The 13,832-nt window shown below is 37.2% G+C and overlaps 3 protein-coding genes and 1 long non-coding RNA gene across 4 annotated transcripts; 3 read left to right on the top strand and 1 right to left on the bottom strand.

The window, feature by feature from the left end:
- The first annotated feature begins 2,083 nt into the window (after nt 1-2,083).
- Nucleotides 2,084-6,172, top strand: FAP2 (Chalcone-flavanone isomerase family protein). The gene is made up of 12 exons (XM_007012379.3): nt 2,084-2,281; nt 2,788-3,414; nt 3,521-3,743; nt 4,144-4,219; nt 4,326-4,428; nt 4,659-4,727; nt 4,937-4,973; nt 5,096-5,170; nt 5,252-5,303; nt 5,536-5,580; nt 5,708-5,806; nt 5,899-6,172. The coding sequence occupies exons 2-11, from the start codon at nt 2,891-2,893 to the stop codon at nt 5,803-5,805; spliced, it is 1,302 nt and encodes a 433-aa protein (XP_007012441.1). The 5' UTR covers nt 2,084-2,281; nt 2,788-2,890; the 3' UTR covers nt 5,806; nt 5,899-6,172.
- An 873-nt stretch (nt 6,173-7,045) lies between these two features.
- On the top strand, nt 7,046-9,729 carry GH9A4 (glycosyl hydrolase 9A4). Its single transcript, XM_007012377.3, has 8 exons — nt 7,046-7,264; nt 7,406-7,618; nt 7,718-7,918; nt 8,019-8,096; nt 8,322-8,471; nt 8,608-8,716; nt 8,806-8,969; nt 9,205-9,729. Exons 1-8 carry the CDS (start codon nt 7,046-7,048, stop codon nt 9,535-9,537), a joined length of 1,467 nt encoding a protein of 488 aa, XP_007012439.3. The 3' UTR covers nt 9,538-9,729.
- Nucleotides 9,085-10,906, bottom strand: LOC108663497 (uncharacterized). The gene is made up of 2 exons (XR_016028434.1): nt 10,008-10,906; nt 9,085-9,863 (listed from the first exon to the last, which is right to left on the bottom strand). It is a non-coding gene; the product is annotated as an uncharacterized LOC108663497 (long non-coding RNA).
- Nucleotides 10,907-12,233: 1,327 nt separating this feature from the next.
- Nucleotides 12,234-13,640, top strand: LOC18588162 (protein OXIDATIVE STRESS 3 LIKE 1-like). Its single transcript, XM_007012375.3, has 2 exons — nt 12,234-12,747; nt 13,016-13,640. The coding sequence occupies exons 1-2, from the start codon at nt 12,458-12,460 to the stop codon at nt 13,467-13,469; spliced, it is 744 nt and encodes a 247-aa protein (XP_007012437.3). The 5' UTR covers nt 12,234-12,457; the 3' UTR covers nt 13,470-13,640.
- Nucleotides 13,641-13,832: the final 192 nt, after the last annotated feature.

Genomic DNA, 13,832 nt, shown 5'->3' with positions numbered 1-13,832 from the left:
TTATTCTTGCCCTACCTTTGTGAGAAATTGGCTAAGAACCGTCCGAACCTGAACCGGCTTCCTTCATGCCTCTATATTTCTATTATTTATCTTTCCTCAGGTCAAATTATGGGTACGACTAAGCTTGAGTACCCTTTTACCTGAAAATCTTCGGTTGGCTGCTGCCTTTGTCGGCTACTTAATTTGTGGACTAAATCATGGAATTTTCGTGGGTGATTGATTAGTTTAGTGGAGAATAAAAGTTTAAGAAGAAAGAAACAACCGCCATCAACCCCCAAGGCCCCAACTCTGTCTTGCGGGGGACCCTCTCGTATCTTTCTTGGAAATTGCTTATCCTTCAACGGTCCACTCTCGTGTCAAACATCTTCTGCCTCCCCTCGGTTTCCCAACGCCCATTTCCTTCTCTTTCTCTTTGTTCACATTCACACCATTCCAAACGCTGCGGCTCCAACCTTTGCTTCTCCTTTCTTTCTTTCTTTTACCCCTAATTCTACTTTGCGTGGGATTTATGGAATGCCCGAATTTTGCTTTGGAAAATAAAATTCCCAACGACGTATTGCAAATCCAAATCACCTTTCCTTTGTTCGCATCCTTATGTACGGGAGAATGAAAATAAGGGTTGGGTATTTCGGTCTCGTTCTTCATCGTGGACGGTGACACGTGTCTCCATTTGCACACCCAAGGAGGTGCGGCCAATGGGCAGAAACATCCAAATGTTTTAGGTGGTGAATTTGGTCACGAAAGCCAGTCTCATACATTCCACTAATATACTTCCAAACGGGGATTGATTGGGTTTTAGTATTAAACTCTAAAGGCACCGGATAGCTCCGAACACCCACCTTTCTACATGTCAGCACGTGCCATGCAGACGTGTACGGCCACAAAAGGGATTCCCTAATTTCTAATAGTGCTAAATGAGATAAATAAAGCATTGATCAAAATTGTTCTACAAAAGAAAGAAAAGGAAAATTTCCATTTTGTGCTAATAAATTTACCAGCCAACAAAATGTAACTGGGAACCAACAGAGGCAGAGTGCAGAAGCTGCGAACGAAGGACACAATCGTCATTCATAAAAGATGGAAGCCCATTGACGGTCCACCACATTTGTATGGGACCAGGAAACTCTCTTTCCCGCCAGCTAATTTTACCGTTCAGAGCCTACGTCCCGTAATTGCTGTCTTATTAAAATATTATATGAGAATTTTCAAAGAAAGGATGCATAACATTTAATTTTTTAATTATTAAAAATAAATAATTTTTTTATTTTTTATTATATTTAATTAATTTTTATATTTTTATTTTGATTAAAATATATCTTTATAACTAATAATTGATTGAAATAAAACATCACATATCATTCTATATTATATGCTATTAATGTAACATGTGGATATGATATCATAAATGATAAGATAATATTATGATGTAATTACGTAATATTTTATTTTTCACATCCATATCATATGATAAAAAATATAAGTAACATTTAAATAAACAACAGGCAATCAATCATTAATCAAATAGATTTATTTAGTTTAAATTAAAAATAAAAAATTAATTAAATATATTAAAAAATAAATATTTATTTAAATTTTTTTGAATAGTTTAAAAATTTTTCAAAATGTTATATCAAACTAAAAAAAATGATATTATTATATATATACATGTGTATGTATATATGTATGTATGCATAGAGATACTTATGTGTTGAGCTACTAATATAATTATTTAACATGTATCTTTTTCTTTTTTGATCAATATTACAAAATTGCCTCTATAATATTTGTAAAACTTATTATGTGAAATTTATAGTTATAATACTTGGTTTTCTTGAAAAAGGAAAACAGTTTGAACTGAAAACTGCAATATAATGAAAATAGAAAATACAGAAAAGATTTCAGGTTATTTGCAGCATAAAAGGGTTTTAATTGGAAATCAAGTCAGAAACGTTACCAATATGCAGAGCTGGAAGTTTTGTTACGATTCTGTGGGGCCAACACCGTCAGCGTCAGGGAAAAGTTTATAGACTTTGTGTTTTCCACTTTTGTCCTTCCAAAAAGGTTTGAATCACTGTGGCTTGCTTCTCCCCTTTTATTACAGAGACGCGGAGCATATTCCTTTCCTCTCTCCCTTGAAATAAAAACTCTTGACACCACCCCAAAAGAAGAAAGAAAAAAGAAAACGAAAAAAGAAGAAAGAAAATAAAACCCTAGGTTCAATTTAGTAATTTGAATCTCTTGATCTCGACATGCAAGTTTTCTCCTCGTGATTTCATTTCAGGTATGTTTTCATGTTTCATTTTCTTCCCATTTCCCATTTTATTTCTTGTAAAATGTTTGGTCAAAAAGAAAATAAAGAAGAAAGGTTCGTTAAATTTAACCGCTTTCGGACATTATTTTTCTTTGAACCTATATTTTCGTGTACGTAATTCATTTTGAACTTTTTTATTTTTGCCGCATTTGATGAATGTAGAGTTTACCTCTGTTTCTGGAATCAGCTTCGTTTGATTTCTGTAAATATTTTTTCTTCTATTAATTATGAAAAAAAAGATTAACTTTCTTTGCATTGAATGATAATCGTGGTTAATTGCATGGAATAATTTAATAGACATTTTTATTCCCGGATATATGCTGCTTGTCTTGGCTTCCAATTATTTGAGCTGAATGTTTTGTACATTTTCAATGTCATTACAACTCTTTGTAATTTAATTTTTATGATTATTTTCTTTTCTGTTCTTAAATGGATCATAATTGAATTCTAATTGGATTATCAAATTTTTTTTACAGGTGCATTGTATCGAATTGGGCGGTAAATTCGAGCACCTGATTTGCCCAGTTCAGAAAGGTTTAAGATTTCTGAATTGGGCATTTAGCTTAAGTCTGAAAAATTATGCGGAGTAATTGGTTGCTTTTCATGGATTTAGATGGAGGAGGGTCTCCATATATTTTTGCAATGGAGCCCTTTGTATCTAATGGTTTGGGAGCTCATTTGTTTTCTCAGTTCAGTTCATTGGTTGACAGTTCTTTGTACCATTCTAAACACATGTATGTACCTGGTAGTCTTGCGTTTCGTGAAGCTTTTGGTTGCATGTCAAGGTTTGCAGGTACATTACTGTTTTGGTTCTCTAGTATGTCGACTTCGAATTTGAGTAGGGATATATCTGCTGGTAATCAACGTGGTTTGAAATCTGGAAGTTGCAAGTCTTCAGCTAAGGTTAAGCACATTGCTTCTTGCAAGAATTATGTTGCTGGATTTCAATTTGCTTCTGAATCGAGTGGCCAATCTGCCACCCCACTTGTTTTTGGTAAAATTTCGAGTTATGCAATGAGACACTTCTTTGGAGAAGTGGAAGCACTCCAATCCTTTCCTCTGCTCTCATTAGCTGCTGCTCTAATTCCACCATTTGACAACTTGTAAGGTTTTCTATCTCACAAATTACATTGTCTCTTACCTTTCTGTACTGTGTTTTTCTAGTCATATAGTTTCTCATCAATTAAGTCATTGATTTAATGTTATCAGATCTGCAAAGGTACTAGCCGTTCCACTGGAAAATACAGAAGTTCAAACGCAAGAATGCATGGATCAAAGGCGTTGTGATGTTGGGCTTCAAGGATGTGGTAGTCTATCTTTTCTAGATTTGAACTGGACAAGACATGCTGTTGAACCGAGAACCGGCATCGAGTTCCCAATGATATTGGATAACATATTAGATAGACAGAATAATTCCAGTTTAGCTTCTGAGGTAAAACATTGTCGACTGATTGCTGTTGCTTCAGTAACCCACTCTGTATCAACCATCTGTGATATGCCTTTACCGTTTGCCTGCTTATTTATATTTTGGTATATTCACAAAGTATTTTGATATGCTGTCTGGCAATTAATTTCTTTTTCATGCTGTTAGCCGTTCCTACAGTTTCTTACACACATTAAAAGCAACTTTTTTGAAATTTTAAACTAACTGATTTTAAAGCTTTCTGTAGATTAGCCATGGGACTTGCATCACAAAACATTATTAGGCCAAACATGTATAGTCACAATGGGAACATGCATCACTTTAACATAATCTGACTGGGCATTTTTGACATGTTGGGGATTTCTGGGTTCCTTTTGCAATAACTTTAGCAACTTCTCAATGCTTTCAGGTGCTTGTTGGTACTGGATCAAGAACCATGAAAATAATCAAAATTAAGTCTCTGAAGGTGTATGCTTTTGGTTTTTGTAAGTACTTGTGGATTTTGCTTCATTCTACTTTCCCTTTGTTATTAGTGATGTGGTTTTCCTGATCTTTCAACGACTCATGCTTGATTTCCTTTTCCCCTTATAGATATTCATCCATACTCTGTATGCCAGAAATTGGGTCCAAAGTATGCTTCTATTCCAGCGGGTGAACTGCACAAACACAATGATTTTTATCAGGATCTTCTTAGGTACTTGAGAATTTCCATGCTAAAGACAGTGAAATTTAGAAAATTTATTACTGCCAAATGCCAGTAAAGGCTTTTTAAGGACTTGGAACATTCATAAGTTGTTTGTTCAAAGTTATGAGTGTGGACAGATTTTAGCGTCAGTTTGTTATTGTACGCTTTTTGTTTTTGCCAACTTTGACGTCTTTTCTGTGTCTCTTTTTGTATGAATCTTTTTCTATATGAGTGTGCAGGGAGGATATTGGTATGACTGTTAGGCTTGTGGTTAATTGCAATGGGATGAAAGTCAATACAGTAAGAGAGTAAGTTCTTTTTAACCCTTTAAAATTTTGTCAAGTTGTGCTGCTTCTTGGAAACTGCTTTGTGTGAGGCCCATACATTGATTAGGTGGTAGGGCTCTTGTTGTTGGACTTGCAAATGTCCATTTATTGTATCCCATTTGATAGGAATAGCTTGGATGAAATTAGATGGGTTGCGTCTTGATTATTGGCTTTTATTGTATATGTTGCAGTGCATTTGAAAAATCTCTTCGTGCTCGTTTAGTAAAGGTAAGCAATCAAAGTTGGTGAATTTATTCTCTGCCCCCTTCCCCTCCCATCCTCTTCTTTTCTTCTTTTAATTGCTCTTATAGGTCTGCTGGTTTTCTGACAAATTTTGTTACTTCTACTAGACAAATCCCAACACTGATTATCATTGCCTAAGTACATTTGGCTCCTACTTCACTCAAGATATTCCATTGCCTGCGGTAATGCCCCTTTATTTTTCATCTTTTTCTATGTGATTGAAGGTTGCAGCAAGTCAACTTAACCTTATTGGGATATTGCAGGGAACAATAATTGACTTTCAGCGGACAGCTGATGGGCAACTAATTACCAAAAGTAGGTTTTTTTTTTTTTTTTCAATCCCTTCTCAAACAGTAACAACCACTGCATGAGACTACTATCTTGGCATGCTGCTTGCTCCATGGAGAATGAGTTACATAAGTGATCTGACTAATATTTTCTTTGTCACTTTTTCTTTGTCAAGTACAACTCTGTACTATATTTTGTATTTGCTAAAAATTGTCCAAAGTGTACATTCATCTTATGGTGAAAGTATATATTTGTGCAGTTGGAGGTAACCAGATAGGAGTGGTCCACAGCAAGGATTTATGCAGTAAGTAAATCCCCTTTGGTCTTAGCACTTCTTTACCCTTTGACGTATGTTGATTAGCTTTTTTTTCAACCTTAGACTATGATTTTAACAGCTAAAGGTCGAGATGCTAATATGTTTTGTTTGCCAGGGGCTTTCTTTGACATGTACGTTGGAGATTTCCCGGTGTCCGAGCAAACAAAAGAAGACATCGGCAGAAATGTTGCAAGCATTATAAGGAGATGCTGAGGTGGCTTGTTTTCCATTACCATTGTGTCAATTTTTAAATGAGCAAATGGCTATTGTCTCGAGGAACTTAACCTTTCATAGACGTTTTTACAGTACTTTAGAGGGGTGGCTGATGAACACACCAGGGGCAATCAGAAAATTCAATGCAAACCTTGCAATGGTTTGCTCGAGAATCATACAACGTAGGATAGTTGTAATTTTTACGATATTCTTTGTAGCTGTGGGGATAATCTTCAGTTAAATAGATATCCCTATTATATTTGTCATCATCATTCTTTTTTATATACAAATGTAGCCACGTTGTAACTTGTCTCGAGATGACCATAACTTACCAGAGCAAAACCAAATCCAATCACGATTGATTGAAGGATGAATGTTGTTGTTCATAATTGTTGAAAGGGGGAATTGATGAATTATTGATGCCAAAGAAAGAGGTAAACGGATTAAGCAGAAAACAAACGCCAAACAGACTAGAATCAGAACCGAAAATCTGGAAAAAAGGCTCGACCTTGGAAAGCCAAAGATTCATTCAAGGCATTTCATCTAATGAAGTCAAAATGTGTTTAAACTGTATCAACCCTTTTACTTGAGTGACCTCCCTTCCATAAATTTAACAATCCGTGCTTATTGAACCAATCTGTTAGTCAGGAATTTCATTCAATTCAATTAATTCTTCTTGTTTTGAGCGTTTGGATATCATAAGCACCAAAGATAGAATCCGTTTTTGATTAACAGGGTAGCAATCCAATTATAAAACATGTCCGGAAACCAGAGGCAGAGATAAGTGACCAAGAATCTCTTCTTGGTGTAGGTAAAAATGGGAGGTCAAGGGGGAACCTTAATTAGTCTAACAAAGATTCTAAACACCGCATATCAAGTATAGTAATAATCATGTTTAGTGTGCCTAAATACGGGCAAACCTCCTCCCGAAAATCTCTCAAATCCCCCACCTTCTCTCCTCCACTCCTAAAATATACATACAAACTCACTATAACTAATCCCTCTCATCTTTCCCGCCATCAAACCCCAAAACTAACATGATGATTCCAGACCCGAAGCCATTAATGCCACCTTGTTTCCCAATATAATTCTCAACGGAAAACAGAGCGCCTCTGCTTTAAACTTGATATTCCAATCCCTTGGAGCAAGCCTCTCAAAACCTTCCTTTTTTTTCTTCTTCTTCTTAGAATTGGTATAGATATTCAATTGTTTTGAAAGTGGATTTTGGGTGGTTGTTTTCATGGGAACTTTTGCAAGAACATTTGCAGCCGCTGTTGTGGCATGGCTGGCTGTGTTTCAAGGGCATTTAGTCTCTGTTGCTTGTCATGATTCGAACTACAAGGACGCCCTCACCAAGTCCATCATTTTTTTAGAAGCACAAAGATCAGGGAAACTACCCCCTAATCATAGACCATCCTGGAGAGGAGATTCTGCTCTTGATGATGGAAAAGAAGCAAATGTACCCTTCATTCATTTGTTATTTTTTCTTTCTGTCTTCATCATAATATAAACATAGAGAAGAGACAAGACACAACTCCAAGTTTCAATCTTTCATTAGCATGCATGCATGCTATTTTGTTAATCTTTCTATTTATGACAGGTGGACCTTGTCGGAGGATATTACGATGCTGGAGACAATGTGAAATATGGATTGCCCATGGCATTCACAACCACCACCCTGGCATGGTCTGCTATTGCTTACAAGTCCCATCTGCAAGCTGCTGGCGAGTTGGAAAACGTTCGTGCGGCTATTCGTTGGGGCACTGATTATTTTCTAAAAGCCGCTGCTAGACGTGACAGATTGTATGTGCAGGTAATCAAAATGCTACTTTCTCTATAGTCTAACTCCTATTTATATTGCATTTTCGACAGTATTTGACGTTTTATTTCTATGTTGGGTTTTTTAAAAAAGGTTGGCGACCCTGTAAAAGATCATGAATGTTGGGTGAGACCAGAGAAAATGAAGACACCGAGAACTGTCCTGCAAATCAATGCGAGTGCACCTGGAACAGAGATTGCAGCTGAAACTGCTGCGGCAATGGCTGCTTCTTCTATGGTCTTTAGAGGCACTGATCGTGCCTATGCACGTCGTCTCCTTAACAAAGCCAAATTGGTATATATATTTCGGTGCCTTTAAATGTTTGCATTTTTCCTTTTAAATTGCAAGTGTTGGACACTAAATTTACTTGTTTTGGTTATATTTTTGGCCGCAGCTTTTCGAATTTGCTAAATCACACAAGGGAACCTACGATGGAGAATGCCCCTTCTATTGCTCTTACTCTGGCTATAACGTAATCTCCCTCTCCCTCTCTCCTAAAAATCAAGGCTGAGACCATAAATTTGTCTTCAATAAGACACAGGTCTTGGCCCATCAGCAATCAATCTTTGGATTTCCAAGTCCAACAGACAACTGGGCTTCTGATGACCCAAAACCATATTCTTGGATTTGGGCTGGCATGTGGCTGGCTTTAGTTATATCTGATCTTAACCAAGTTCGATGCGTGTGGAAAATGCAGGATGAGCTGCTGTGGGCGGCAGCATGGCTATACCATGCCACCTTTAAAAGCGCATACTTGCACTACATCAAAGAAGAAGCAGTTAGTGCAGTTGTCGATGAGTTTAACTGGGACCTCAAATATGCTGGAGTCCAAGTCCTCCTTTCTCAGGTCTCTTATACTAAACATTTCCACTCTTCTTCTCTAAAGAGAGGCTATGATGGCAGTTCGTACATTTCCCATTTGTATTAATTTACATTTCATTTTTGCAATGAACCTGATCACCAATATTCTCTTCAAAATGCAGTTTTTCTTTAAAGGTGATCAGTGTTTAAAATCCTACAAGGACCAAGCTGACAGTTATATTTGCTCAGTGCTTCCTGAAAGTCCTTATTTTAAGATTCCCATGACTCCAGGTCTTCTGGCTCTTTGCATCTTTCCTTCAATTGTAATGGCGATATATGAAAATAATGCTTACTATTCTAAATCACTGATTGATTTACAGGTGGAATGATTCACTTGAGAGATGGGGCCAACACTCAGTATGTTACAGGAGCAGCTTTCTTGTTCACTATCTATGGTGATATGCTTCAAAAATTCAACCAAAAGGTCCAGTGTGGAGACAAACAGTTTGACTCCACCCACCTCTTGGCTTTTGCTAAGCAGCAGGTAAAGATTTCCATAAAGTGCCTATTATTTCTTAAGAAAATAGAAATGCAGTACACTAGACATCGAGCAAGCATTATAGAACTAAATACTTTGATAGCTGTAAAGATCATAACACTAGCTGTAAAAGTTGTTGGCGTAATTAATATTTGAACAATGCTTTTATGGGTGAAGATAGTTCATCAGAATAAACAAGTTATGTACTCAACATCTGTTCGGTTAAATGGAAAATTTGCAGATGGACTATATACTAGGGAAAAACCCTGAAGGAAGATCATACATGGTTGGGTTTGGGAACAATCCACCGAAACAAGCGCACCACCGGGGTGCCTCGGTCCCAGTATCGGAGGCCAATCTGGAAGTGGGCTGCCCCATGAGCTTCGTTCGATGGTACAATAAAGACGTACCGAATCCTAATGAGTTAACCGGTGCTATACTTGGTGGACCTGACAAGCAAGATCACTTCACTGATCTACGTTGGACATCCGTCTACACGGAGCCCTGCACTTACGTTAACTCTCAAGCTGTTGCTCCCTTGGCCAAGCTTACTTGCCCGAGCATTAAGCCATAGTTTTCTTTACAGTTTCAGCGTCAAGTTTTTAAGCAAGTGCTGTACCAAAATCCTATTTTCAGTGTAGGAATAAGTTTTGTTGCGGTGTGAGAGCCATTAATTAATGGTTCTATATGGAGCTCTGCTTCAACAATCTGGGTTTTTGAACTGAAAGATTCCAAGTCATAAAACTAAAACTTTTGCAATGGAATATTATCAATTACTATGTATGTATATGTCGTTGATTTCCAGAGTTTCATTCTTCGTATCGAACCAAAAACCCAATTTAGTACATGAACGAACTCACACATCGATCTACTGTGGGTGCATTAGACACGTTTTCCTTCCTGTTTAAGTACAATTAATTAAACTGAAACATCAAAGGGAATCGATAAGAAGGAAGCCTAAACCCAAATCACATTAACCCCGTAATAACTTTCCCCTTCCCTAAGATTATATAGCCTTTCAATGAAAATGCATTAAATACTTACCTTCAATGTTGGGTATTGGGGCAGGTATTTTGGATAAGCACAAAATACCGACATTCACATTAAATTCTTCCCTTCTTGTCAAGTCATATGTCCACGAACTAACAAAAGAATACGTTAGTTATTCTTCTAGCCTCGTATGCCAACATTGTTCAACTAAGAATGGAAACCACATCTCTTCAAATTAAGAACAAAAAGAAAGAACTTCCCTTACGGTGCTACACAATGCTGACAGCTACACATGTTTAACATAATTAAATGATTATATAACACATATTACAAAGCTGCCTTACTTTTCTTTATTAATGTCCGTAAGCATATCAAATCTCTTAATTACACATAAATAAATGAGAAAAGTCTACAAGTATTAGCCCATCCCTATATAACTTTGTACAATTAAATTACCAAAAAAAAAAAAAGGGAAATGTTGGTCGTACCTTACCACGTATGTACACTTTCAATATACAACATATCGATACGTATAGCAGGATACGTATACAATATATCAATACATATGATAAGATATGTACACAACACATCGATTCGTATAACAGGCGTATTAAGCATGGTTGTAAGTAAGGAAAGCGAGAGATGCAGTTGTGGATAAGGTTTTGGGTGCGTTTCTTTCAAAGAAATGGAAGAAGATAAGTTCAAAATGTTTGGGGAAGGGGAAGCTTTTATAAAAGGTCGCTATACATATTCCTTGTGTCACCTTTGAAGGGGAAATTTTATCCAAACGAGTGGAGAGCCTGGGCGATGGATTCCATAGCTATGGATCTGAAGCGCGTGACTTTTCATGCAAAGCATCTCGCGGGTATCTGGAGTAAGATAACGATAAAACTACCCAAACCCACAGACCCAATTTAAACCTAACGTACGTGACTATGACTCACCACCATGTGACGGAGAAAAAGAAGACGTGAATGCAATGAGTTGAACTGCTTCGACACGTGGTCGTATCGTCTTCCTCATTATGTTAAATATTAAACATCTGGGTCCCATTTGGGCCCCTGTCGGCCCACTTCCGAATCCTAGTTGATTCGTTGGGACGACAGAACCCCATTGGCCCATTCAAGTCTCAAGCCGATTCAACAAACCAACCCCCTTAGCTTCGCCATAGCTCAACATTTTTCGTTATATTCCAAATTTATGAGAATTTTCAGTATTATGGTCCATGATTGCAGTGCCTTTTTTTTTAAAAAAGGAAAAAAAATATTTTATAGAATAAAGTATTTATAATGAAATAAAGAAAGGATTTTCTATTTTCATAGCAAGACACCATTTATTTGTAGAATAGAGAAAGATATTTATATGAGTGAAGCCATATGGAGCCATGGCTAAGCTTTGAGTCAAATGAATGGAGAGTAAGACTCGGACAAGCCGGGGGAGAAAGATTGGTTCAAATTTTCTATTTTTCTCCTTTTCTTAAAAAATAAATAAATCGGACAGGAGGGAGACAAAGATCTTTTGTAGGCTTATCCTACCCCTTCCCCCCCAAAAAAATAAACTTAACGTGTGGGTCCCACGAATGTGGATAAGGCTCATCAGACCCAAAGACTTTCGTCAGTGCCACGTCATAGATATCTTTCTCCTACCAGAGAAACACTTCAACGTGTCGCCATCCGACACCTTCTTTCTTACATTGGTCCACGTGGCTGGTCCTATCACCAACAATCACGAAGCTAATTTTTTTTTACGTGGGGTCCGCATTCAATTACAGCTGTTTACAGATGACTTAAATTAAAGCATATGACAACAAAATTAATAAAAATTATATATAAATATATAAATGTGCCAAAAAAAAGGTGTATACACAACACAACTAGTATGAAATGTAAGGATTACACATAGTTGCTTGCTCAATAAAAGTAAAGTAAGAAAGGGGTAATGCAGTTATAGAGTATCCCCAAATAAGTAAATTTGCTTTATAAAAAGTTTATTAACAAAATAAGGAAAAGGATTATTTTTATAGCAATTTTTGTGATTACAAATCATTAAAACAAAAATATAAAAAAGATTCTCTTTCTCTTTCACATAGGAACAGTATATTCCAAACCATTGTGCGCACGGGAAACACCTGATAACAGCTCATGTCAATAGTAATATGGTCCGGACAATGAGTGGATGAGGATAAGGCCTTCTCTCTCTCTGTCTCTCTCTACACAAGGGAGTCCCCAGTTGCTTTATTCAATACAATTCAATAATCAATCATATTTATCTTTCTTTTTTTCTTTTCTTTTTTATTATTTACAACAACAAACAAACAAATCTACAAAACGCATAAAACCTTCATTTCTTCCCTTGCTTACATTCTCTCTTTCGTTTCTTTATTTGCTCTCTTTGCGTTCTTTTGTTTTTCTGAAGAAGAAAGGCTTCGTACTTTGTTCCTTCTCTTTGTTTTTCTGTTTTGGGTGTTCTTTTGTTCTCGGTGGCGAAGAAAGGCAGAAGCAGTTATGTCGATCGCATTGGAGAGGATAGAAACATCAGGGTTTGGGCGCGTGATGAAGTGCGCATGTGATACTTCCAGATTGGAACCTACGCCGGTGAAGGAAAGGAAAGAGGTGGAGGAAGACGATTGGAGGACTGCATCGTCTAGTACGACGTCGTCTTCGATCGGCAGGAACAGTGACGACGCATCTGGTAGATCGTCCGACGGTGGAGCTTGCGAGGAAAATGAGGTTCAAAGCTCTTATAAAGGTGGCTTAGACATGATGGATTCGCTCGAACAGGTTTTGCCGATGAGGTTCGTGTCCTCCACTTATCTTTTAGTTCTCCTGTCGGAATTTTTTTTGGCCCAATTATTTTATTTATCAAAGTTGTTCTCTTTGGGTATTTAGAATATTTATGTCTAGTTAAGATTAGAATGGTTTGGATCTGTGACAATTCAGTTAGAAAAATAGAACTGAATTGGGTAGGAATAATTCAGAATCTTTTTGTTATGATTTTAATTTTTTTAAAGTACTATTGAATTTTTCCTCAATTAGTATGGTTAAAAATTGGTTAATCAACAGGAGAGGCATCTCAAATTTCTACAATGGCAAATCAAAGTCCTTCACAAGTTTAGCCGATGCTTCCTCAACTTCATCGATTAAAGACATAGCAAAACCTGAAAATGCATACACCAGGAGGAGGAGAAATCTATTGGCAATTAACCATGCGTGGGACAAGAACAGGAACAAAAGACTCATTAGACCAATCAGCTCAAGCAAAAGCACATTGGCTCTTGCTGTTGCAATGAGTAGCTCTGAGAGTATCTCTAGCACGAGTGAGGACTCGACTTCAACCTCAAGCCCACGACTTCCTCCATTGCACCCACAAACCAGAACATCTTTCAACAACACCCCTTCGTCGCCGCCGAAAAGTAGCCGGAATTTCTCTAATTGGCGGTCCTTCTCGTTGGCTGATGTTCGGGAATATGCCACAAACCCAGATTGCTCGTCAATTCATGATAGAACTAACTCTTAATAGAAAGAGACGTGATAATAATTTGTTATAGTTTTACACTTTTTTACGCTGAGTTTGATATATACGCAAGGGGTGTTAGGCTTTAGCATCTGCATGGTTTTCATGCCTCCTTGTTGCCCTTGTGAAAGGAAAAATGTTGCCCCAAGTTTTAGCCAGTTGTTTTTCTTACCAGATGCAGGTACATTATCATGCTTGGTAAATGCTAATTTGGTTTAAACAAGAGCTGATATGGACTCGTTGATAACAAGTCTCAATTTGTATGTTTCTTATTTTGATAGCAAAGGGAATGGATACAGCGTGGGGAAATGTCTCGAATTGATTTCCAGCGTTTAATCACGTTTGTTCCAAGGCTGAAGGCGACTG

This window comes from Theobroma cacao, chromosome 9 (assembly GCF_053813885.1).
Source record: "Theobroma cacao isolate CCN51 chromosome 9, ASM5381388v1, whole genome shotgun sequence".
Classification (NCBI taxonomy): Eukaryota; Viridiplantae; Streptophyta; class Magnoliopsida; order Malvales; family Malvaceae; genus Theobroma; species Theobroma cacao.
The sequence above is the reverse complement of the archived record's forward strand: the minus strand, read 5'-3'. Positions and strand labels throughout refer to the sequence as shown.